A 27,048-nucleotide genomic window follows, 5' to 3' on the forward strand; every position below is an offset into this window, starting at 1 on the left:
TTCAGATGCACAGGTGCGCTGGGCTCCTGTTCGTTTCCTTAATCTTCTGTGCTGCCCTCTCAGAGACCTTCGGGCTGGTTTTGTCCGTAAGTATAGTTTTCAGACTTCGGCGCGAGTTCCTACTGAGGAAGGTTAAGCAGGTGTTCTGCCTCTGCCTTAGCCCTATTTGTCAGTTTCAGATTCACGTTTTAAATATAAGCCCGGGCAGCTCTAAAACAAAGGCAAATACTTGTTTCTTAAGAACGTAATGTAGGGGGACGTGAATGTAGGGGGAACCCCTTCAAGAATATTTGCAAATATTTGAACTTGAAGATTGAATACCTCTGAGGGAAGCAGAGACATTCAGAAGGAAGCACTGTTTGAGGGGTTTATTAATTAGATGAATATAGTGTTTGCTATTTATTCTGCACTCTTGTTTCTTGCTATTTAGTGTCAGATGCAAGTCCTGAGTATTCTTATCTATAAATAAGGAATCAATGTACTGTGTATCAATTATAAACCAAGACTTATTAGAATCTATTTCACATATTTAGAAAAGTCAAATGATTAAAAACCACATATAATTTATTTAAATTATGCCAGATACTGTCCACAATTTATGCTCAGAAAATTCCAGCAGATTATCCAAATTAAATATAACAACATTTATGTGCTTTGCATTCACAGGTTTAAGAGTGGGAGTTTTATTTTACAGAACATATGACCAACCTCTTACAGATCATCTTTGTCTTTTAAATGAAACATTTTGTAATATGAGCTCCAAATAATCTTGCTATTTTCCCTTCCATAAGGCTAAAGAAAAAAGGGGCTGGACTATGAATAGTGCCGGTTACCTGCTTGGCCCACGTGAGTCCAAATGTTTTATATTATTTGAATCTATAGAAAGAGTATCATGAAGATAGCAGGGCTCATTGCATACTATAAATATAACTTTGCATGCTAGCTCTCTTCCCTATCTAGAAAGATACTAATGATGCAATCCTGTGCAGAATCACGCCAGTCTAATTAATGTAACAGAATTGTACTGCAAATCACTCAATTATTTCACTCAATTACCACACTGACTTGTTTGTTTTAACTTCCTTCACTGGCAGGGCTGGCCCGACACCCTGAGGCGCCCTAGGCAGACTTGCTGCCTGGCACCCCCCACAGCTCCCCCCCGCGGCTCCGCACCTCCTCCCCGCCCCCTCGCGTGGTGTCCTGTCCTGCCCCCCCCCAGCACTCCGCTCGCCTGCCCGCCACTGCTAAAAGCAGCGGTGGTGCTCCGCTCACTCCTTTCCCCCGGGGCTCGCCAGCTAAAAGTAAGCTTAGCCGGTGAGCAGTCCGCACCTGCACCTTTTGTTAAGAGACAAAACATGCAGGCACAAGCTGCGAAGTCGGCTAAGCTTTTTTTTAGCCAGCGAGCAGGGGGAAGGGAGCGAGTGAGTGGAGCGGCAGCAGGCAGAAGAGCGGAGCGCCTGGGGGGGGCAGGGGGGATGCTGTGCCGGGAGGGTGGGCGGGTGGTGGAGGCCCAGAAGGGGCTAGCGTGGCAGCAGCGGGGAGGGGTGAGGGAGGCAAGCTAAGCGCTTGCCTGGGGTACCAGAGGGGGAGGCAAGAGCCCAATTTGCCACCCCTTGCCTCTCGGCACCCTAGGCAACCACCTAGTTTGCCTAGTGGGAGAGCCGGCCCTGTTCACTGGAACATTTTGAATGACAATTACAGTGCCATCCTAAACAGGCCTACTCAGAATCCTACTCTTGTTTATTATGGAGCTTAGGATGGCACTGTTATCTTACCAGTTTGATGTCAAAAGTTCATATTACTGTTCTAAAGCAATGCTGTTTTACAAATGTAATAAATGTACACACTGGCATGTTTGTTGGATTCAATTTATTTTTTAAATAGTGAGAACATCATTTTTGAAAAAGTATCTTTCTGGTTTCTACTTTCCTTCCTTTTTCTTCCTGTGATTGAGTACAACAGATGACCTATTTCAGATTGCCCGCAACTAGTGACAGCACATAGGGGAGAGGGCAAAGTGATGGCCAAGGGTCAGGATTCACAACAACATTCACACACAAGCCTGCTCTTGGATATAGGCAAAATTAAGCCTGTATACAATATATGGTAAAGGTAGTCCCCTGTGCAAGCACCAGTCATTTCTGACTCTGGGGTGATGTCACATCATGACGTTTTCATGGCAGACTTTTTATGGGGTGGTTTGCCATTGCCTTCCCCTGTCATCTACATGTGGATTATATATATCAGAACTAGTACTCACTACTGAAGTTATTTCTCACAAACCATTGCACACTTTTTCTCCCCTCTCTGCACAAACCTAGGCATTTAAAGTTTTGATTTGTAGCCATTTTTAGAGTTTCCACAACAATTGTAGTACAGTCCTTTTCTGTATGAAATGATGTTGCCTCATCTGCTTCGAAGATGAGGTTTGTAATATATTTGGCAAGAGTGTTGAACTCTGTTCCTCTTTATTACATGGCTATACCTCCACAATTGCCTGTTCAAAGCTGCCTTCCTTCTGCTTCTAATTCTTGGATTTGAAATTATAGATTTACTACATGAGGTAAATTGACATGGAGGTCCAACATCTCTTCTTTGAAGCTGTAGCTGGACACTTTGTCAATCTTTGGTTTTCTTTTTAAAAAATTAGCATATGCAGCACTGGTATACATGACATTTCAGGAAGTTACTTAAAATTCCCTTTCTTCCCCCTCCCTGAGGTTGCAGCTGTGACAGCTGAGGGTGCTGTTTATAGGGAAGGAGAAGCCCATTGAAATTTTCCTCAAGGTGGTACTCTAAGGATGCCTCCTAAAGAACATTAAAATAAAGTACACACTGGGTGCATTCACATGGCAACTGGTTGCAAATGGATTTTGTTATTCTTACACAGTAAAAATCCAGTTGCAAAGCACATTATTTAGTGTGTGTGAACGCTCCAGTTGTGAGACCATGAGACTTTGCATGTCAGAATATTACTAGTTCTTGATTAGAATATGTCATCCTTGTAAAGCATTGTTGCATTTGTGGTGCATCTTTTTTCCATTAGTATTTCTGAAATAAATAATGAAGAACCTCATGGTGGCCTGGCCATCACTCTAGTAAGGCAGAGGCCTGTGTGAAACCACAGTACAACTTTTAGGTGTGCTGTTTTAGAGTGTTTTTATATGACAAAAGTCCCCTCCCTTTTTTGCTGTTCTACAAGTGCTGCCCTGATACCGCAACAAGTTTTGCATCCTCTAAAGTGAAGGAGGAACAGGAAGAAAGGAAAGGAAAGAAAGAAAAGTGTGTTGTAAGATTATTAATTATCATTACCTTTATTATGAGCAACTATAAAAAGTAATCATAAAAAATAGTCACAACGTACATACTTTTTTTTTTTTTTTTGCACTAGTCACATGTAATCTGAAACACGTGGATGGGAGTAGGGTAGGAATTGCTCCCGGACAATAATATATTATACAGAGGCTGCTTCTGGGAAACAAAATATGATGTTTAAATTTGTAGCTATTAATATAAAGGAAAATATCAACTATAATGTTTCACACATACTTCACTGTGCTTCAATTTCATCTAAGTTGCATTTAACAAAAACAAATCAAAACAAACTCCCAAAACTTGTCAGGGTGTATGTCTCACATACAATCCGTTTCCTGCACATATTCACAATTGCTCAGCAGTTTGGTTACAATTGAGTTTACTGTGCGGGTGGGGTGGGGTGGGGTGGGCTTGGAATGTAAAGGTCATAATGGGGTATGAGTCTTTAAAGTACTTAGGAAAAATAAACCTTAAGGGAGACAATGCCAGATACATGTGTTGTGTTCTATTTGTTGGCTTCAAATGAACAGTGACAAAAAAGACTGTGGACAGACAATTCCACATGCTGTACAGAGGAGATCTGCTTACCAAGTTCCATTTTCTCTAAGGTTGGGTAATAGCCATCATCTATTTCAGGTCGTATTGAACAGCTGCTCAAGGATATGCCCAGTGCAAGGGGGAGAGAAGCTCCACCCGGGGAATGTAAGATGGCTTTTGGAGGTTATTCATGTAAACTAACTGCAGTTTACTGTCAAAGCAACTGACCGGTTATTCTTAAAATCCAGAAGAAGAACAGTGAAACCACATTTTCTAAACTTGACACCAATGGGCTGTGTACTTTGTGCACCCTATTATGCTCACCTGTTTTAGCCAAGGCTTTTCAAGAATGAACACAGAAGGGCTATATTCTAAAGAAGGTGCTTTCTAAAATTCAGCAGTGATGGCTCAGTTCCACTATTGGCTGAGCCAACGCATAGGTGATTGGAACCTCATCACCGAACAGCTGCACCACTGCAATGTGTAATATTGTGCTGGTGTTGCTAATCGTGTGCCAGTGTTGCTGTCTGACAAATGATGTGAAGTGAACTTCATCTTTTCATTCATTAATCTTGCATCCTTCCATTACAATATGTCTGCTACATTTGTGTTCAAAAATTAAAATGGTGTTTAACAAGTATAATGATATTTATGAATCTTCTAACACACTGCATTATTATAATCCTGTATCTCATCTTTTCAACAGATGCAATAGACAGAATTTTTAATGACAAGCATGGTCTAGCTGGTAAACGTGACCTACAGCCTGAAGAAAATATAAAAGCAGGTAATGGAATTACCTCCTTCCTTCATATGTGTTTTTCAAGAATAGCTAGCTGAACATCAACCCAGCAAACAATGTCTGGCACCTTTCTAAAGTAAGGCTTCTTCTCGTATCACCAAATGGAGACTTTTGGTGAGTTTCCTATCTTTCTCATCACCTGACAGCAAGGATGGGCATCTTGTAGTGGATTGTATAGCCTACTTTACCTCCTCTCTCTCTCAGGGACCATTCTCAGACTTTTCTTGATAGCTGCAAACCTCTTTCCCAGTGGACATGTTAAAAATCATTTGCATGACTTACATATCAAAAAGACCATCTCTTCCCATATGTCCTTGGATATTAACAGTAATCTGCAGGCTACTACCTACTGAATGTTCCCTTCTTAAATTAGTCTGCCTGACATGAACAAGAGTCTATGTCTTTTCTCCTGTAGCTCCTACTCTATGGAACAGGCTTCCTGAGGTGAGAGGGGCACTGTCTGTTAAAAAAAAATTAGGAGGTGCTGTGAGCTATTTATCCCCAGGTCTTATTTGTGGTTTTCTTTTAGCTTTATGTTCTATAGCATTATTTGTAAGCTGTCTCGAGCCATTAGAAAGATATAATATTTCAATAAATGATCCACACAAGGCTGCCTTTATTTTATCCTGTGCCAGACTACTGGTCTATTAAGGGCTACTTTGATTGGCCACAGTTCTCCAAAGCCTCAGATTTTACTTGCATAACTAATGCAGTATACACAATCACCATTTCTTTGGTAGATTAATACTGTGCCTTGTTATAAAATGTTATAATACTTCGTAACATTTTATAACCACGGCCGCCATCCTCTGACCATTCTGGTCCAGTGAGAGCTCCCCAGCTGCCCACCCTCTTGTTAAGGCCATGTGGGATTAGCTAGTCACCAGTTATGGGGATGAGCAGGAATTTTTGGGGCCTCACTCAAATTGGCCATGAGGGAGGGGGCTTTTTTTGCCTGTTCCACATGGTCAGAGGGAGTGAGGCATAAACAAGCCTGTTATCACTGGTTAGGCCCTAACTGGGATAGCAGGAAAAGCATGAGTTGAAGGGATTTTGAGCTTGCTAGCATCCTGAGATATCAGTGATGTCGGTGGGGGGGTGTTTCCTGAGTTGGGCTACCTAGAGGCTTGCAGTCCAAGAGGCCTGGTTGGGGGCCTCTTTGGGGTTGGGGGAGTATATGACCAGCCTCAAGGCTTTGCAGTCATGGGCAGGGGTATGGTCTCTCATCCCCTCTAGGCACTGGCATGTGGGCCATGATGGGTAGGGTCTAGAAGCTCTGAGCTGGGGTGGTTTTACCCTTTTAGGAAGCTTGCTTTTCAAGCTCAATGCAACCTGTGCTTTGAGATGTACGTAATGGTGCAGATCAGCTTTTTTATAAATACAATTTCCAGTTTAACCCATAAATTGTGAAGCGTTTCATATGAGGAGTGGGTGGACAATAGAAAACTAAACCACCTGTTAAAACATATTCAGCCACTGATGGGTATTTCAGGTATTTTTCATCTACTATTATCTCCCATCATATTAGAATGGTTTAACTGAGAATCTGTTCCTGGTAGAATATCAGAAACTGGTGACAGGAGTGAAAAATATTGCCAAAAGTCATATTTCTTGGGCATCATAACCCCCTTTACCAATTAGCAGAAGTAGAATAAAATCCACACAATTCATTTTATGCAAAGTTGTATCATTTTGCATAAGTTATATGGGTGGCAGAATGCAGGTTAGTGATGATACTGGGCTTGTTGCTGAAGAATTTTGTGTGGGGAGGTGTTCAAAGTACAACTGTATGCACAGGCTTGGCCTACAATTAAAAGTCCATTGACCTTTCTCTTTGGAGCACTTGAGATACTATGTATGACTCCTGAAATCGGGTTTATATATGAGTTAAATATAAGAACATAAGAGAAGCCATGTTAGATCAGGCCAATGGCCCATCCAGTCCAACACACTGTGTCACACAGTGGCAACAAATTTTATATACACACACACACACACACACACACACACACACACACTGTGGCTAATAGCCACTGATGGACCTCTGCTCCATATTTTTATCTAAACCCCTCTTGAAGGTGGCTATGCTTGTGGCCGCCACCACCTCCTGTGGCAGTGAATTCCACATGTTAATCACCCTTTGGGTGAAGAAGTACTTCCTTTTATCCGTTTTAACCTGTCTGCTCAGCAATTTCATCGAATGTCCACGAGTTCTTGTATTGTGAGAAAGGGAAAAAAGTACTTCTTTCTCTACTTTCTCCATTCCATGCATTATCTTGTAAACCTCTATCATGTCACCCCGCAGTCGATGTTTCTCCAAGCTAAAGAGTCCCAAGAGTTTCAACCTTTCTTCATAGGGAAAGTGTTCCAGCCCTTTAATCATTCTAGTTGCCCTTTTCTGGACTTTCTCCAATACTATAATATCCTTTTTGAGGTGTGGCGACCAGAACTGCACACAGTACTCCAAATGAGACCGCACCATCAATTTATACAGGGGCATTATGATACTGGCTGATTTGTTTTCAGTTCCCTTCCTAATAATTCCCAGCATGGCGTTGGCCTTTTTTATTGCAAAAGCACACTGTCTTGACATTTTCAGTGAGTTATCTACCACGACCCCAAGATCTCTCTCTTGGTCAGTCTCTGCCAGTTCACACCCCATCAACTTGTATTTGTAGCTGGGATTCTTGGACCCAATGTGCATTACTTTGCACTTGGCCACATTGAACCGCATCTGCCATGTTGATGCCCACTCACCCAGCCTCAACAGATCCCTTTGGAATTCCTCACAATCCTCTCTGGTTCTCATCACCCTGAACAATTTAGTGTCATCTGCAAACTTGGCCACTTCACTGCTCACTCCCAACTCTAAATCATTTATGAACAAGTTAAAGAGCATGGGACCCAGTACCGAGCCCTGCGGAACCCACTGCTTACCGTCCTCCACTGCGAAGACTGCCCATTTATACTCACTCTCTGCTTCCTATTACTCAACCAGTTTTTGATCCACAAGAGGACCTGTCCTTTTACTCCATGACTCTCAAGCTTTCTAAGGAGCCTTTGATGAGGAACTTTATCAAAAGCTTTCTGGAAGTCAAGGTAAACAACATCTATCGGGTCTCCTTTGTCCACATGTTTGTTCACCCCTTCAAAGAAATGTTAGTGAGGCAAGATCTTCCCTTACAGAACCCATGCTGAGTCTTCCTCAATAACCCGTGTTCATCAATGTGCCTACTCATTCTGTCCTTGAAAATGCTTTCTATCAACTTTCCCTGTATTGAAGTCAGACTGACTGGCCTGTAATTTCCCGGATCTCCTCTGGAACCCTTTTTAAAGATGGGGGTGACATTTGCTACCTTCCAGTCCTCAGGAACGGAGGCAGATTTCAATGAAAGATTACAGATTTTTGTTAGAAGATCCACAAGGTCAACTTTGAGTTCTTTCAGAACTCTCGGATGTATGCCATCTGGACCCGGTGACATTAGTTTTTAATTTTTCTATCAGTTGTAGGACCTCCTCTTTTGTCACCTCAATCTGACTTAGGTCTTTCAACACCCCTTCCAAAATTAGTGGTTCTGGGGTGGGCAAAAAGTTCTCATCTTCCACAGTGAAGACGGAGGCAAAAAATGCATTCAGCTTCTCAGCCAATTCCCTATCCTCCTTCAGTAATCCTTTTACCCCATGGTCATCCAAGGGCCCCACTGCCTCCCTGGCTGGTTTCCTGCTTCTAATATATTTGAAGAATTTTTTATTGTTCGTCTTTATGTTTTTTGCAATATGCTCCTCATAGTCCCTTTTTGCCTGCCTGATCACAGTCTTGCATTTGATTTGCCACAGCCTGTGTTCCCTTTTACTAATCTCACTTGGACTGGTTTTCCACCGCTTAAAGGAGTCCTTCTTACCTTTTACAGCTTCCATTACTTTGTTTGTTAACCATGCAGGCCTTTTCTTATGCCTGTTTGTGCCTTTCCTAACTTGTGGTATGTATTTTATCTGAGCTTCTAGGATTATAGTTTTAAATAGTCTCCAAGCTTCCCCAAGGGTTTTGACCATATTTACCTTTCCTTTCAGTTTCCTCCTCACATGCCTCCTCATCTCAGTGTATTTACCCCTTTTAAAGTTAAACGTGGTTGTGGCAGTCTTTTTGGGCAACTCCCTATTTATACAAACGGTGAAATCAATAACATTATGGTCACTGCTCCCAAGCGGTGGAATCACTTTTACATCTCTCACCAAGTCTTGGGCATTACTTAGGACAAAATCCAGGATCGCCCCACCCCTGGTAGGTTCTGAGACCATCTGCTCCATAGCACAGTCATTGAGAGCATCAAGAAACTCAATCTCTTTCTCTCGACCAGAACACATATTTACCCAATCAATCTGCAGGTAGTTAAAATCACCTATTACGACACAGTTTTTACGTTTAGTCACTATCTTTAAGCCTTCCATCATATTATAATCGTCCTCTCTCTTTTGATTTGGTGGGCGATAACAAACTCCCATAGTTAAATTTCCTTTTGGGCCCTCTATTTCAACCCAAAGCATTTCTAAAAGTGAATCTAATTCTCTGACCTCAGTCTTACTGGACTGTATATCCTCTCTGACATACAGAGCCACCCCACCTCCAACCCTTCCCTCCCTATCCTTCCAATATAATTTATATCCAGGAATCACCGTGTCCCACTGATTCTCCTCATTCCACCAAGTTTCTGAAATTCCCACAATGTCTATGTTTTCTCCCAACACTAAACATTCCAACTCACCAATTTTACTTCGAACACTTCTAGCATTTGCATACAAACATCTATAATTTCCCAGGCAAGCTAGGCTCGTCACCTTCCTCCTGCCACCTTGAGACTCTGGCAGACAGTCCATACTGTTTGTCACCATCACAGTGGACAACTCTGGTCCATTACCTGGTAGAAAAATAGCAGCCAACCCTTCATCTCTTTGAGACGAGTCCTCCCGAACCAGGGACATTTCATCTCCTGTCGGCTTTCCCCCAAGATTTAGTTTAAAAACTGCTCTGCCACCTTTTTGATTTTAAGCGCCAGCAGCCTGGTTCCATCTGGGGACAAGTCGAGACCGTCTCTTTTGTACAGCTCCCACTTGTTCCAGAAATGATCCCAGTGCCTAACAAACTTAAACCCTTCCTCCTTACACCATCGTCTCATCCACACATTGAGACTTCTAATTTGTGCCTGTCTCTCCTGCCCTGCATGTGGAACAGGCAGCACTTCTGAGAAGGCTACCTTGGAGGTCCTGGCCTTAAGTCTCCCGCTTAGCAGACTAAATTTTTCCTCCAGGACCTCACGACTGTATTTCCCCACATCATTGGTGCCAACATGCACCACGACCACAGGCTCCTCCCCAGCACTGTCTATCAGCCTATCTACTACATGCGTAATGTCCGCTACCTTCGCACCAGGCAGGCAAGTCACCATACGGTCAGTATGCGGTTTTGCCACCCAGCTATCTACTTGCCTAAGGATCGAATCACCAACTACCAAAACCCCCCTTCTCCCCCTGCCCAGGGATGGTTCCTTGGCACGAAAGGATTCCTGCTTACCAACCGAAGAAGAGGTCCCTTCTGAGGGCGCATTCCCCTTATCCTCAGCACGGTGCCCTGTTCCCTCTCGACCCTCACGCTCTCTGGCAGCAACAGGGCTGCTACGTTCAGAGCGGGGCTCATCTAATACGCCCCTGAGATTCTTCCCCAAGTGCCTAATTGACCGTCTCTGCTTCTCCAGGGCAGTCACCTCGGCCTCAAGGGTATGAACTCGTTCCCTGAGGACCAGGAGCTCCTTGCATCGAGCACACACCCAAGACTTCTGTCCTTTAGGCAGATAGTCATACATGTCACACTCAGTGCAAAACACTGGAAAGCCCCCAACCTCCTGCTGGCATTCTATCTTCATGATATATATATATATATATATTAAAATATACAGTCCTCTTTAAATGCTGTTTGTTTAAGTGGCTCCCCTTCTGGAGGGTCAACTTACCTTATTGGGAGAACAAGGAAGTCAGGGATCTGGGTTCCTGGTCCTTAGGGAACCCCCAGGTGAAGAGCCTTTGGCTCTTTGGCAAGGTGCAGCTTAAAATGCAAAGAGGGTGGAGCAGAGGCACTCCTCAGCAATCAGCAGCAATCACTCTCAATCTCTTTCTCCTTTAGCCCACTCAACCAAACAAAGAGCAAACAAAGACCAAACAAACAGCAGTTCCCCAACTATCACACCTCAGAATTTTAGGCAGCCCCACAAACCTCAGAATGAAGTCTTTCAAAACTCAGAAATTCTCAGCAACTTCTCCAGCTGTCTCAGCTATGAGAACTATGAGAGCTGCTCTGCTCTGTTCTGCTCCTCTCAGACCTCTGTCATATATATTATGTTACACAAATTAACTGAGCACACTCATCCTTCTTTTGACTAGGAAGCTGATTTAATAATGAAAGCTGAGATTCTCAGGATGTCGATCTTTGTACACAATATCCAGTTCTGTTATCATGAAGCTGTACAATTAACAGCTGAATGACTGGAGTTTTGCAAAGGTTTTAGAACTCTGGAGCAGTCCCTCTATTCAGAAGCACATTTTGCATTTAGGTCAAATGAAACTGTAAAAGCTATAACAATGGTGTCAAACTCATTTGTTATGATGGCCGAATATGGCATAAATGAAACCTTGAGAGGACGGGCCATGTTGGGCTAGGCCATGACCGACCAGGCCATGTGTGTGCCTATTTAAGATTAGATAGCAGAGATAGAAACTTTATAAAGGACACAAAGACAATTAAAAATTTAAATCATGCTTAAAACGTTAGCACTCTTTGGTCATAAACGTGCTTTCTTTATATTTCTCCCATGGGATCCACGGAACTGGGCAAAGGAAGCTCTGGCTCTTTCCTTCCTTCCCCAGGGGATGAGGAGGGGGAGGAGCCTCAGCCAATAGAAGGAAGAGAGGCTTGGCTTAGTAGCTTGCTGTGCGATTGGTAGAGCCTGGCAAAGCAAGCTGTCCCTCCTCCCCTTCCCCCCCCAAGGGAGGAGCTTCAGCCAAAGGAGAAAATAGAGGTTTTGCTGTGTAGCTCCTGTGGGATTGAGCAAGCCTGGCAAAGCAAACTGAGATGCTGAAGGAAGCAAGAGAGAGGGAGAAGGAAACAGATGACAGCCAGTTGCTTGAAGGCCTGATAGCAGCCCTCCGGGGGCCTGATTCAGCCCCCGGCCGCATGTTTGATACCCCTGTGCTATGATATACCTCTCAAGTCTATTTTTTGTGGAGAAATCTTTGCCATGGTAGATTTAACAGAAATGTTCACCATAGTAGGTTTTAATAGCTTTGGATGAAGTGGCTTTAACTAGAAGGCTGATCATCTATACTATCTAGACTAATTCCAAGGATGTTACAGCTGTCTAGCAATGCAAGGAGACAGAGGAACATGGTAACAATATCCTCAGCCTACATGGTGAACCTGCAGATGGCTTTACTTCCATGCTGCTGGAGCTTCCATCATATAATGAATATTTTATAATCTACCTTGTGTCTCAAGAAAGGTGAGCTCTAAATGGAGTAAATTAAAATGATGATGATGTGATGACTATATTTGTATAGTTTGGGTACCAGAGACAAGGAAGATTACAGAAGAGAAACAATATTCAGGACTATAGGAAAATGACTGAACAACTGTTTACTGTATGTTTAAGTAAAACAATTTATATAACTGAAAATAGCTTAAATTCAGGAAAAGCTGGATGCCCATGAGGAGCTGATGGGAAAGTTAGTGATAAAAAATGTTTCCAACTATTTCTGGCCCACTGAGCCTTAACTCCAGCGGTCTGCTTAAGAGTGCTTTGTTGCATGCTACAGCACTGATAGCAGAGGTTCAGAGACAAGTGAGCAAGAAAATGCCCATCTTAATCTGAAAACATGAGTGAGAGAGCTAGGGTTTGCTGTTTTAATTGGAAATGCTTTAAAACTATTACTGTAAGTTGAGGAAAGGCAGGGCATAAAATGTTTCAATAAATAATAATAATAAACAGTGCAAGAAGGAGATGTTAAGTTTTGCTCCTTATGTTGCATGGAAAACTGGGTGGTAGTTGACCATGAGGCATGAACCAGGATACTTTAAATGGCTGAGGTCTCTGCCCTTTTTGCTGCAGAAAAGTCATAGGGGGTGCAACTAATTAAGATAATAAGACAGGCAACTCCTCCAATCCTAATAAATCCCCTTCTCCCCAAACTCCTTTAGCTGCTAAAAGGCCAATGCCCTTAAAAGATAGCTGTGGGTGGGGAGGGGGCTGAACTGGGTTTGTGGAGATGAATGTCCCCCCTGATAGTTTAAGAGCTCTTGAGAGGCTCAAACAGGATCAGCCACCACACAGGTTTCTGCTTTTAATAAAAATTAAACTGATGATCAACTGTCCTCAGCAGGGCTTTTTTTGAGCAGGAACACACAGGAACGCAATTCCGACTGGCTTGGTGTCAGAGGTGTGTGGCCTAATATGCAAATCAATTCCAATTTTTGTCCACAGCATTTTGAGGTTCCTGAAGATTAGTGAGCATATTTAGGCTGCACTAAGTCATCTTAAAGGTTGTGTGTGCTTTTTTTTTTTTTAAGGCAACTGATCTGGTTTTGAAAAGAGGCTCCACTGCTGCAGAAATAAATCAAAATGGTCAACGCTATTGTGTTGGTAATAGTGACCGATCATAACTAGACTCTTAAATATGCTTTATCTGATCTATAATACAGACTTAAGCAGAGTTATACCATTCTATTAAACTCAGTAGGCTTAGAATAGTGTAAGTTTATGATTGCACTGTTTCCTTTTTTTAAAAAAAATATCCTTACATCTTAAGATATATTGTTAAATATTGTTGACAGGCTGGAATACTGGCTAAAACCAATACAATGAATTTTAACAGGGATAAATGTAAAGTTCTGCATTTAGGTAGGAAAAATCCAATGCATGGTTATAGGATGGGGAAGACTTGTCTTAGCAAAAGTATGCGTGAAAAGGATAAAGGGGTCTTAGTGGATCATACGCCAAACATGAGTTAACAGTGTGATCTGGTGGCTAAAAAGGCGAATGCAATTTTGGGCTATATCAACAGAAGTATAGTGTCCAGATCACATGAAGTGATGGTATTGCTTTATTCTGCTCTGGTAAGACCTCTCCTGAGTATTGTATTCAGTTTTGGGCAGCACATTTTAAGAAGGATATAGACAAGCTAGAACAGGTCCAGAGGAGGGCGATGAAGATTGTGAGGGGCCTGGAGACCAAGTCCAATGAGGAAAGGTTGAAAGAGCTGGGCATGTTTAGCCTGGAGAGGAGGCAGCTGAGGGGTGATATGATCACCATCTTCAAGTACTTGAAGGGCTGTCATATAGAGGATGGTGTGGAATTGTTTTCTGTGGCCCCAGAAGGTAGGACCAGAACCAATGGGTTGAAATTAAATCAAAAGAGTTTCCGGCTTAACATTAGGAAGAACTTCCTGAGAGCGGTTCCTCAGTGGAATGGGCTTCCTAGGGAGGTGGTGGGCTCTCCTTCTTTTAAAGTTTTTAAACAGAGGCTAGATGGTCATCTGACAGCAATGAAGATCCTGTGAATTTAGGGGGAGGTATTTGTGAGTTTCCTGTATTGTCCAGGGGGTTGAACCAGATGACCCTGGAGGTCCCTTCCAACTCTATGATTCTATGAGTTGGTCTTGTCCCTCCAACCTGAATTCCATTTCATAAACAGAAGATACAGTAATTCCTGATTAATATTTTCCAGGTGCTTTTGGAAGACCACAGATCGATGACAATGTTGTGCGTACAGTAATTGAATTTTTGACCTACTTACATCTTAAAGGTTAGTAGTATAACTTTATTAGTAATGTTGAATATCTTATTATTCAATCCTTAATTAAATCAGATTCTTAATTTGGCCTATGTAGATTTCTGGAATATTTTATAATTTAGCACTTAAATTTCAGTGTTACACATAACTATGAACTTAATTTTCAGAAGTTTCAAAATGGCAATATTAAGTTACAGACGATGTAAGCAACAGTCACTAACAGGAATTCATCGCAGGCAAACTTCACCGTGAGCCAATTGTTGAAGTCAGACCAGGCAAAATCAGAGATGATGCTAGGACAAATGTTCAGGCTGTCCTCCCAAGCATATTAATCTTCCAAGCATTGGGAGGCTGGAACTGAGAACATGGAGTATGGTTGAGGAGCCATGCAACAAAGAACAGGAGTAGGTTGGAGAGAACCTGGAGTGATCTGGAAACATGTATAGGTCTCTAGAGTCAATTGAAACTAATCATAGCACTCAAAAAAGGTGGGTAGCTGAGAAATAATTGTCTCTTGAAAGCTATGCCTCTGCTTCAGAATTGCTTACCAAAAAAGAGACCCCAACTGTGATGCTAAGACCAGGACTAGCCAGCACTGATACAATAAAGCTTTGCTTCATGTTCCTCTTGTGGAAGCCTTATACCTTCATCATCTAGCTGCCAGCTGTAAGCACTGGTGATAATGCATGGCCCAAGAGAATAAGCACTATAGATTTCAAATCTAGGAGTCTAACAGATGGGTCTGGTTAAAGGTGAAAATACGTCTTGAAAAGGTTAAAAGTACCCTTTCTCAAACACAGTGAGCTATTTTACTCAATGTCCGTCATCACCTAATCCATGCTTTAGTTTGCTGATCTTGTCACATTAGTGCTATAAGTTCTATTGCTTCAAATATTTGGAAATCAGCAAGCACTGCCTTGGCTGCACTCCTCTTTTCAAAAAGGAGAAAGTTATGAAGTGCTATGATGTGCCTTATAGGCTAAAAAAAAAATACTATAGAAGGAGGGGGAAAGTACTATAGATCCTTTAAGTCAAGGGCCTGATGATGCTGATGTGATAAAAGAACTTGCCTATGTCACTGTGCACACATCCACTTCTGTATTTAAACTGGGACTTCAGTTGCTACCAGTGCAAAATATCCATAGCATGGGTATGGGTATCTATAGCATGGCATGGCAACTGGCCCCTTTCCTGTCTTGCCCTGATCTAGCCACAGTAATCCATGAAATGGTCACCTCCAGACTGGATTACTGTAACTTGCTTTATGCTGACCTGCCCTTGAGACCAGTTATGAAGAATGCAGTGGCATGAGTCCTGATGGGAACACCATGGGCTGCACATATTCAACCTGTGCGGCACCATACCATACCAAACCTTTAATGGCATAGCAGTTGCAAATGAAAATACATAGAATATAAACATTTAAACATTGGATATAAAATCAAAATGAAACTGAGTTTACAGATGCATTCATACATGGTCAGATTTAAATTTAAGGATGTCAGCCAAAAATGTTGCCACAGCCTCACTAACCTCCCTCTCAGAATTGTTCAATAAATAATAACAGGGTGGCAGAATAGACAAATCTGGGGAGAAAGAAAGCTTGCAAAATAAATCTTTACGGAGATTATGATAAAAGGAACAATCAAGCAATATATGCTGAATTGAGTCGGGAATATTTGCTCCACAAGAACAGAGTCTGTCTCCTAAAGGGACTTGATGATATCTCCCTTGTAAAACTTTGGAAGGAAACGCATTTAGTCTAGCCAACATAAATGCCCTGTGATGACTTGGAATGGTTAAGTATGATAGATAATGGGGCATTTTGCCGCAGAAAGCATAAAGACCTAAGGAAGCTGGGGAGCAAATATAAGGGTCTGTTGAATGTAGTTTCGTTTCCTCCAGCTCCAACAGTCTCAACAGTCTTTAATACATCTGAAGATATGACTCATCAGAAGTAAAAAAATCATCAACCTCTAACCCCAACTGGTTAAGTTTGGACCTAAGAACTGCTGACCAGGATGAAATATATGGGTCTCTTTTCAATTTAATACATCTGAAGATATGACTCATCAGAAGTAAAAAAATCATCAACCTCTAACCCCAACTGGTTAAGTTTGGACATAAGAACTGCTGACCAGGATGAAATATATGGGTCTCTTTTCATACAATCAAGAAGGCTGTTAGGATCTGTTCTAAAGTGAATTTTGAGCCAGAATTTAAACACTGCAATCCAGGCTTTTGTCTCCACCAAAAACTGACCCACTTCAGAGCAGAGAGCAAAGTAGGACACACATTTTGGCATACCAAGAATTTGTCTAAAGAATGAGGCTTGAATGCCCTCCACTTTCCAGGTAAATGCTGAGATCCATATAGGGATACCATAGAGAATTTGGGCTAGCGTTTTAGCTTTAAACACCTTAATTGCTGCCGGAACTAATTGGTTGCCCCTTGCAAAAAAACCCTGTTTGATTTGAGCAAACGAACATTTAGCCAAGTTGACGGTGTTGTTACGATGTGAAACCCAGCTTAACTTGTGATTAAAAGTGATTCCCAAATATTTAAAAAAATTTGTTTGCTCAGTTGTTGTAAACCATCTCTGTGGGCACCAGCAATTTGAAATGACAACTACTTTAGATTTGGCATAATTTATAAAGAATGAATTACAATTACAGTAGTCATAGAAGGCATTCAAATACCTTTGCAGGCCCACATTTGTGCAAGAGAGGATGGTAAGTATCATTGGCATAAAGTAATAAGGGGACTGCTCGGCCTGCTAGTTTAGGCAGATGACCATTAATAGGGTTCAAAAATTGTACCAGGTCAGTTAAAATAAATTAAAAAGATGCTGGGCCAGCATGCAACCTTGTTTAACCCCCTTTAACACTGGGATTTTGCTAGTCGTCATTACTAGAAGAAAATTTCACTTGGCAAAAAGTATTAGAATGAAGTTTCCTCAAGAGAAACAGCAGACGAGGGTCCATTCCCAGGTAACCTAGCTTAATCCATAGTTGGGCTCTATCTCTTGAATCAAATGCACCCTTCAAGTCGATGAAACCAGCATATATTTTTTTTGTCCCGGTATGCATATATTTTTCAGCAAGGAAGGCCAGAGTGCAGCAATGGTCCATAGCAGATTTGCCTTTGGAGAAGCCAATTTGTTCAGGATCTATGATGTTGCCTAGGTGCATGCAGTCAGTTAATCAGAGTTCTAAATGTTTGGCATACAATTTGTCCACTATAGATAACAAACTAATGAGGCGGAAATTTTCTGGTAACTCCAATCCCCCCTTTTGGTGAATGTGGATAATTATAGAATCAAGCCAAGAGTCTGGGATGGAGCCATGCAGATCAGTGAAAGAAAACAATCTTGCAAGGGGTAAGAGCCACCAATCAGCAAACTTTGAGAATACCTCAGCGGGAAGGCCATCAGGGCCTGGTGCTTTACCCGCCTTTAAATCCTTCAATAAATCACTGATTTCCTCTAGAGGCCAGATCAGCATATCAGTAACTATGGGGTTTGCTATGATAGGAGGGGATACACATGGAGCTGCAAAAATGTTAGAGAAGTAATCAACCCATGTTTGAGCAGAAATATTTGGGTCAGTAACAGAATTGTTTTTTAGATTACCCGAAATGACTCTCCAGAAAGCCTTATTATCATTAGATTTTATTGAAAAGTAAAGTTGGTCCCATTTATTCTGAAAGAAAACTTTCTTTTTGGATGTAATAAGCTCCAGGTAGGCTGTCTTACAAGCAATATAGGCCTTAATTTTTGTTGGGTCTTTGGAGTGACAGGCCTCTTTAAATAGTGCTCTCAGTTCTTGTTTCCAAGCTAAACAGTCTGTATTGAACCAGGTAGAGAAACTGGACCTAGACAAGATCACAGGTTTAGCTTTAGCACTACAGTAATCAATTAATAATGAGAATCCTAAAAGGATTGTATCATCTGAATTGGAATTTATGATTGAATCCCTTAATCTGCACAGTGCTTCAGAGTCACAGAGGGAAGAAAACCCCCTTTCTAGGGACGGGCACCATTTGATTTTTTTTAGAACATTCTCAGAGGCCTTTACAGATTGGGAAGATGATACCATATTAACCTCCAGATCCAATCTTAAAGATAGAATTAGGGGCAAGTGGTCACTTTCCGTACATGAACCAATGTTAAAGTTATCAATAGATGACAGAAGGTTGGGTGAACCCAAACAAAAATCTATCACACTGCAACCCCATGTGGAAAAAAAAGTAAAATCAGTTGCAGCTGGAAATTTGGAGAGACCATTAAATATTATAGCATTGTGTGCTATGCAGAATTCAATTAATCTAAGACCCGCCTTATTGGTTGAAGTATCTTTAGAACAATGGGGCAAACATAATTGTAGTGGAAGGGATTCAATCACTTCAAAGTCAAAATGAGAGATCCATTTCTGATTATTACTGCCTATCCGAGCATTAAAATCACCAAAAATCATGAGATGAGCAATATGGAATTTCCTAGACAAAGAAATCACATAATCAGAAAATTTCTCCCAGACAGCATCAAACTCCAGCTCTCCACTAGAAGGGGCTAAATAAACATTAATCATGATTAGAGTCAGTGCTGGAGAGGACAGCAATAAAGCCTGGGCAAATGGCAGGCAAGGATCCAAGAGGACCACCTTAAATGGTAAGTTGGATTTCACCAAAGCAGCCAGGCCTGCTTTACTGCGACCTTAAGAATGAGTTCTATAAGCAGGGAGATTAAAAACTTTAAAATCCATCAGTCTAAAACTGTCTTCTACCCATGTTTCCTGAAGGAAAACACAATCAAAGGATTTCAAAAAGTCCAAAAAATCTGAGCAATTTACTTTACTCTTCCACCCAGCTATGTTCCAGGAGACAATATGGATATTCCTTGTGGCTTCCCTAGCTGGTAATCAATCAATAATGGATATCCTTTCTAGCACCCTGGCGTCATCAGTGAAAATACAGCAATTATGTTGGGGTGCCCTTGAGCCAGTTAGAGAGGCTTCCATAGTCAGATCAATTAAGTCAGCCGATGGAGGACAAGGGGTTGCCTGCAGGATCCAGGTTGATTGAAAGAACTGATTTCCCCGGCTCTAAAGACCTTTGCAGCGGCCGCTTAGTACATTCAAGTCTTACGAGAATCGCCTGTTGTTCTTTTGCTGGAAGGCTCCCAAATGACTGCAGAAGGTCATCTTTTATTGAAACATTAAGGGGACTATGCATCACATCCATAGAGGGCTGCAATGATGACTCATTATCCAACTCAGGGTTTGATTGGAACTGACCAGAGCATGCTCTGGATACCTTAAAACACATCGAAGCCTTATATTTTGCTGCTGAAGTTGATGCCTTCTTCAAAAGATGAGGGTTACTTCGCGTACTGTCCCTTGTGGACAGGTTAGGCAGCAGAGCATTAGTCTGAGAGTTAATAAAGGATCGCACAGGGAAAACTCCCTTCGACCACAAGTAATTTTTTCACCTCAAAATTAGTGAAGGAATGTTGGGGGATTGAAAGGTAAGCAGAATCCTCTGCATTTGAGACTGATCATTAAGAGATTCGATAGTAATCAAGTCAATTTTGTGATAGTTCGAATGAGGAAGTTCACAGAGATGAGATTTAACTAAAAGTTTACTTCTCCAGCATGGGGTCTTCCCACCATAAGGACAAACTGTGACGCATACCTTATTGGGCTGTAGAACCAATTGTTGCACATTCCTTCCATGGCCTACGCTGACCTCAGATTCCGTAAAGGAGCTCCGGGGATCCACATCCTGTGTTGCAGACGGACACCGCTTTAAAGGGGCTAAAGCTCCAACAGAGGTATCATCCAGCTGGGCTAAGTGAACTTTATCCATTGACACTGATAGTCTCTTTATTTCCAAATAAAGGTCAAGAATTTGATCTTCTAATCCCTTTAACTTTTTAAAGATACATTCCGCTGTGCTTGCAATCAGGGTAATTGGGGTGAGCTCGTCAGAAGACATGGATCTTTCTTCATTATCACAGCATATTTGTAACTCATGCTGTCTCTGCTGCACCTATAAAGCCCCCACCCCAGGCTGGAGTTGAGAGTCTACGACATCTTCGTGGTCAGACTCATTAGTCAGTTCATTAGTCAGTTCCTCCTTTTCTGCTGGCTCTAACTCGTATTCTAGAGGGGAGAAGCGATTTGATGTTTTAATAGCAAATGACAGCAGAACAGATTTGGACTTGTTGTTTAAGGTAAAAAAGTCCTCTATCCTAAACTGTTTGCAAACTGGCAAAGAAGCAGATTCCTCCTCCACTTCTCTTGGCCGCTTGCCCAATACCATTAAGAGGGTTCTGTTGGATGGCAATTGGCACTGTTCTGAAAAAAAATGTAAATAAAACAAATACCAGACAACTAATGTCTTAAGACTTACAGATAAAAGCCAAAACGTCTGCTAAGAATATCATGAAATGTCTTTAAAAGCCAAATTTGTCAGAGCCAACGCTGTAGCCAACTGCACTCCACCATGTTGCTTTGCAGGAGTTGACTTCATTTCAACCTTCAGTTAGATTCACAGTTCAAATGAAGAGACTCTAAAAAAGCCTGTCTTTGAGGGACAACGTAAGACTTTGTAAAACTTTATAAAACATCAGCTGTAGTTCGTTAGCTGCAGCAGCTTCTGAGTCAGAAAGCGAAAGCAGAAGCTTATTAACTGATTAAACAGCCAGAGCTTAAGAAAGACGAAACAACTGCACCAAAAATTAAAAGTGAGGTGATAAGACTATTTAAAAACAATTCCTTCTATCAAGGCAAGATAAAAGTTAGAAGACTGAAAACAACTTCGTGTTTTTAGGAGCGAAGAAACAAGCGTCTGCCTCCGAGTCTGCACAGTCAGCCCCTGTGCTGCACCAGTTGCATTGGTTCCCAGTGAAGTGCTGGGTCAGGTTCAAGGTTTTGGTACTGACATGAGCAGTCTGAGACCCATGTACCTACAGGACCATCTTCTCCAGTATAGCCACTGAAAAGCTTTATGCTCTGCTGAGAACAACTTACTGGTGATCTCTAGCCCTAAAGATGTCTGGCTGTTCTATAGAGCTCTCTGCCAGGCAACATCAGGACTCTGCAGGACCTTATGCAGTTCTGCAGGGTGTGTAAGGCAGAGATGTTCCACCAGACTTCTTGTTCAGGACAGTGATGGGTACCATCTTACGTGGCACTCCCTCCCCCTGCTCTGTTTTTCCTCTTATTGTGAGACAGTGATGCCCACTGTGTGTTTATCTGGCACCATTCCAATATTATTTTAGCTATTTTAACTTCAGATTTTAAATCATATACTTTGTTGTTAACTTGCCCTGAGCTCAGTAAATTCAGAGAAGGGCAATAAACAAACAAACAAATAAATAAGCACATAGCCTCTTCACAGCCCAGTTGAAGTAAGGTGCTGGGCACATGCGAAGTTGTACAGGTAAGTTCTTCTGCACCTTCTGAATCATGTTTAAATTAGGTCTTGGAAACAAAATGAACATGTGTAGATGTTTACTTTGAAAAAGGGAGCTGCGCAGTTTGCATATCCCGGCTGAGTCAGTAAACAAAATGACTTGTACTTGAATCTGACATGTAAAGTCTTAGAGAAAAATGTCAACTGAAGATTTGAGATCAAATGAGCCCAGATGGGATACCAAGAGCATTTGGATAATCAGAGCTTTAGATATGAGTGTTATTAACTGAGAACTAAACTGACATTGGACTTAATAATTACTTGAAATTCTTACTGCTGGGTTTCTCCCTATGCATTGAATTTTTACCACTCAAGGGTTTCTCAAGACAAGCATGGTAATCTTAACTATGCTTCATGAATGACAGAGCAGAGAAAGAATGCTATGAAGGGTTTGTGCACCTCAGTACATGTATAGGCTTCCACCCTCTAGAGTAATAAACACCTTGGTCCTCACTAGTACAGCATGCTACCCCTGCTTATGTTTAATGGAGAGAGACACAAATATAATGTGTAACAAATATAATAAACAAAAACTAAAGGTCCATGAGGAATCATGGAGGTGAACAATTCTGAATGACCACATATCTTGCCCAACTAGGTTCACAGGGACTTGTGCATGTTTTCTTTTCTTCCTTTCCCCGTGTTAATAAACATGTGTTGTCCTCAGTATTCTATACCTTCTGGAGTATATTTAATTATCATCAGGTTATTTTTGAGGACCCTCCCTTTTTCATTAATTTATTGTCATTTTTTCATATCTAGAGATTCCTCAGGTTTTTTTGTTTGTAGAACAAGCCCAGCAGGAACTCACCTGTATATTAGGCCACACCCCCTGAAATCACCATTGTTTCACATAGGGCTTTTTGGTAGAAAAATACAGCAGGAACTCATTTTCATATTAGGCCACACCCCCTGATGCTAAGCCAACCGGAACTGCGTTCCTGTGCATTTCTGCTCAAAAAAGCCCTGAGATTTCCCATTGTGCTGTTTCATTATCTCTCTGGAGCCAGACAGTTTCCTATTAGACAAATTCATTCCAGGGCTCAGTAGTTTGCAGAGAGCTGGCATGGCACAGTGGACAGAGTTTGGGTTTGGGTCTAGGATCCTGGGAGACCCAAGTCTGATTCCCCATTTCTACCATGGAAACTCACTGGGTGACCTTGGGCCCACTAACCTACCTAAGAGGGTTGTTATGGTGAGAAAATGGAGTAGGGGGAGATCATGTTCTCAGCTACTTTGAGTCCCAACTGGGGAGGAAAGCAGAGTATAAATAAATGCAAATGCATGCAGTATGACTGATGGTGTGTGTGAGGGGCAGGGGGAATCAGTTCTTCACTGGCTTCCAGTTTATTTCTGAGTACAAAACTAAGTGCCTAGGATGTGGATACCCATATGAAACTGGCCATTCATTAAAATTTTCTCTTGAGGCCCACGTGCTGGAAGCTCCTGCCTTTGAGAACTAGCACAATGTTGTGCTGATGAACTCTGTAAGTGAGAAACCTGAGTTCACAGCTCCACTATGTAACAAAGCTACTGCCACACAAATTTATCTTTGCTTAACCTGCCTCACAAAGTGAGGATAAAATGGAGAAGAGGAGAAACATATACACTGCTCTGAGCTCCTTGTAGGTAAATAGATAGGCATGCAATAGGCATGTGGTGACTTGGACTTCTTTGTAGTGGTATCCCCTCTATGCAATGCCCTTCCCAGTGAGACAGATGTCTTTTAAGGCTACTTCTTGAAGTTAAAAGGCAGGAATTAAATATTTTACATCAGTAAATATGTGGTGTAAAATATTTAATTCCTGCCTTTTAACTTCAAGAATGTGCTTGTAGCTGAAGGCAGAGCTGCATTAGGACTTTGGTGGGCCTAGGCACTTTTGCCTTTGTGGGCCCCTCCTGCCATAATAATATCAATATTAAAAATTATTTTTGATATAACTTTAACAACTTCAGCATTTTATTTTTTCTGTTTTCAGGAGAATTTAATAGATTTTCATGGGCTCTAAACATTTCATTTTTTTCTGATGTGAGAAAAAAATAAAATATTTACTTCAACACTAAAAGTTTATTCCCCTCTGATGTTAAATGAAATTAAAATATTTTTGTGGGCCTCTAAAAGCGTTGTGGACTCTAGGAACTATTCCTACTGAGCCTAATGGATAAGTCAGCCCCTGCTGAAGGCAAGCTGGGAACAGAAAACCTTATGCCATTCTCCACACATTTCCCACAACCTGTGGGGGATGGGTTGAGACAAGAATAATTTTTTTTTTTCATTTTAAGCTGCAATTGTTAAATTGTCACATTGTTTATTTCTGGAGTAGTTCCATCCTAGTGGCAAAGTCTGATTGAAATCATTACTATTCTGTTGAAGCTGAAAAGCAACATGTTTAATTACCATCTCTGATAGTGCTAAATTTCCCTTCACATTTAGCATGATCTCAACATTTTGCTTGAAATTTTTAATACAAAGAATCAAAGAAGGAAATTTCCCAGTTCTAAATGGCTTCTTAATTATTTCAAAAAATTACTGATGAAATAAATTGGTTCTTGTATCATCCCAAAATTTTAGGCTATGTGAAATTGTCTCCTGAAAAGTGTGCTATATAGAAATTGTTTGTGCTAGGAGGGAATAATGATGTTGAGATGAAAGGCAAGCTCTGTAATTGCAGGCATTATGATAGTACTGTTGGCAATGAAACAGCCTTTGATTCAAAGCCAGCCAATTCTGCAGCATACTTTTTTTTTCCAGTGTAGAATTAGAGACATACAGACACAGAGGTCAGCTCCATACAAAATCATGAGAGGTATTTACTGTTGAGGAGCAGCAAGCTTTGAGTAATTCAATTTATTAAGTCTCCCAATAATAATATGGATTTATTACAGCACAATTATTAAAAAAATTGAAACTATGGTAAGTAATATATAATCTGTAAAAGCATAAGAAGAGCTGGATCAGATCAGTGGTCCACCAAATCCAGAATCCTGTTTCCCGCAGTGATATGGTGGCCAGGCTTGGCATGGCAACCAGGAAGAGAACAGGGGTGGGGACATGGGGAGCAATCAGTGATGGCATGGCATCACTTCTGGGGGAAACCCAGAAGTTACATCACACCTTTCTAGGAATCACCATAAACTCTATTGTAAGCTTCTGGCAATACCTAGAGGGGTATGATGTAACATCCAGGTTTCCCCTGGAAGTGATTTTCTCCTGCTGCTGTTCCAGGCAGTGGTAGGACACGAGAGAGTGGAACAGAGGATCCCCTCCTCCCACCAGGAGGCCTGTTAACCCTACTGACATCAGCCAACCATTCGTTCCTTGGAGACCTATAAACCAGGACATGCCGTTCAGTACCTTGGACAGATCCATCACATAGGCTGTAAGAATATCAGCATGGGGGAAGGATTAGCAAAATATTAAATTATATCTCTGCTATGCAAAAGCAACATTTCTATAAAGCATAAGAGCCCTTCCTATAGATATTATATTGAAATGCATTTACTTAAATATTCTGGTGGGAAGTCTCCTTGAAGGGACCCAAAATGGCTTACAGCTGTAAAGGAGAGACACAATATAAATAAACTAGTAAAGAAAATCACAAACTACATTCCATTCTTAAGCCTGCCCTGAATTCAGTGTTTGGCTCATTTGAAAACAGAGGCTTTGAGCCACTGGCTAATCCAAAGGTCAAGAACTCTTGGTGTTCAGCTCATGACCAAAGGCTTAGCCTGCAATCAGGCAGGAGATAAAATGCAGCTGGCAAATAATTCTCCAACAACAGTTCCCTCCCTGCCTGCCTTTTGTATCCTGTTCTTCAAAAAAATGGGGAGGGGGGGGGAGAGAGTTTGCATTTGCTTTTGGAGAAAGTTATGACAGAGAACATACATTCCAGATTTCATTATGATCACTCAATCAAGGGAAATATACATTGTATATGTTTTTAAAAAAATCTTCCTTTACCACTTTGAACATGGATGTGTGTGGGTGCTACACACATGGATGTGTGTGGGTGGGTCCAGGTTTAAAACTAAGCACTCTTTCTCCCCTTCTTTTTTGATGCATATATCATACACATTTGTTTTGTATGTATTTTATATTTTGTATGTGTTTTTTAAAAAATCTTCCTTTACCACTTTAAACATGGATGTGTGTGGGTGCTACACACATCCATGTGTGTGGGTGGGTCCAGGTTTAAGGCTAAGCACTCTTTCTCCCCTTCTTTTTTTTGATGCATATATCATACACATTTTAAAATAATTTCATTTATTTTGCAGAAAACGGTGCTCTTGACAATATATCTACAACAGTTTCTTCAGAAGAAACAAATCAATCTTGAAAAGAGAATGTATTTATATGCTATTCTAGATTAAGATATCTAACTGGAGTTTTGAACAAAATAAAATGTTGTCTATTGTTTACATTGATCTTCTACATGATTATCCATGATAAACCTCTATTTGTCTTTTCTTTTTCCTGTGATGTCATAATGTAAATCTTTTCCTTGAGAAATATTTGACTTTGGATAAATTACAAAATAAAAAACAATTAGCAGTGGCATCTTGTTTCATTTTTCCTATAATACTTTGGCGCTTCTGTAAAGGTTGAATAGACAAGGATTTCTGTCTCTTTTAGAAATCATTTCCATTTCAAGGGTTAGCAGTGATGACTGGGGAGCTCAGTCAAGTCTATCATGGCCAAAAAGGAACCTCTTGTGATTTCTTTTGTCTTGTGTGTAATTTACTTCTGATAATCTTCCTTGTCTTTGCAGGCTGAAACAGGAAGCAATTTTGGGCTTGCAAAGCTGCAAAGAAAATGCAGAGAGCTAGTTTTGTGTAGTGGTTAAGCGCACAGACTTATCTGGGAGAACCGGGTTTGATTCTCCACACCTCCACTTGTAGCTGCTGTAATGGCCTTGGGTCAGCCATAGCTGTCGCAGGAGTTGTCCTTGAAAGAGCAGCTTCTGGGAGAGCTCTCTCAGCCCCACCTACCTCACAGATCTGGGCACAGGGAGTAGTCTGTCTGGGCACAGAAACCTTAATGGGAAATCCATTCAGTGTTTTCCTTGCAGCTTTGTCTGCTGCAAT

The 27,048-nt window shown here is 41.4% G+C and overlaps 1 protein-coding gene across 2 annotated transcripts; it reads left to right on the forward strand.

Moving 5' to 3' along the window:
* GAL (galanin and GMAP prepropeptide) lies at positions 1-26,517 on the forward strand. 2 transcript variants are annotated; one of them, XM_060262159.1, is made up of 6 exons: positions 1-86; positions 792-846; positions 3,952-4,017; positions 4,559-4,639; positions 14,422-14,499; positions 26,239-26,517. In XM_060262159.1, the coding sequence occupies exons 1-6, from the start codon at positions 6-8 to the stop codon at positions 26,298-26,300; spliced, it is 423 nt and encodes a 140-aa protein (XP_060118142.1). In that variant the 5' UTR covers positions 1-5; the 3' UTR covers positions 26,301-26,517. The 2 variants fall into 2 exon arrangements, with proteins under 2 accessions (XP_060118142.1, XP_060118143.1); XM_060262160.1 differs by lacking the exon at positions 3,952-4,017.
* Positions 26,518-27,048: the final 531 nt, after the last annotated feature.

This window comes from Heteronotia binoei, chromosome 21, assembly GCF_032191835.1.
Source record: "Heteronotia binoei isolate CCM8104 ecotype False Entrance Well chromosome 21, APGP_CSIRO_Hbin_v1, whole genome shotgun sequence".
Classification (NCBI taxonomy): domain Eukaryota; kingdom Metazoa; phylum Chordata; class Lepidosauria; order Squamata; family Gekkonidae; genus Heteronotia; species Heteronotia binoei.

What these genes read in the sequence shown, in the direction of transcription:
- GAL (XM_060262159.1), top strand. Translation starts at nt 6, where the DNA reads ATGCACAGGTGCGCTGGGCTCCTGTTCGTTTCCTTAATCTTCTGTGCT. An exon ending in CCTTCGGGCTGGTTTTGTCC is followed by an intron (nt 87 to 791) that starts GTAAGTATAGTT and finishes CCCTTCCATAAG; the next exon opens with GCTAAAGAAAAAAGGGGCTG. An exon ending in AGAAGCTCCACCCGGGGAAT is followed by an intron (nt 4,018 to 4,558) that starts GTAAGATGGCTT and finishes TCTTTTCAACAG; the next exon opens with ATGCAATAGACAGAATTTTT.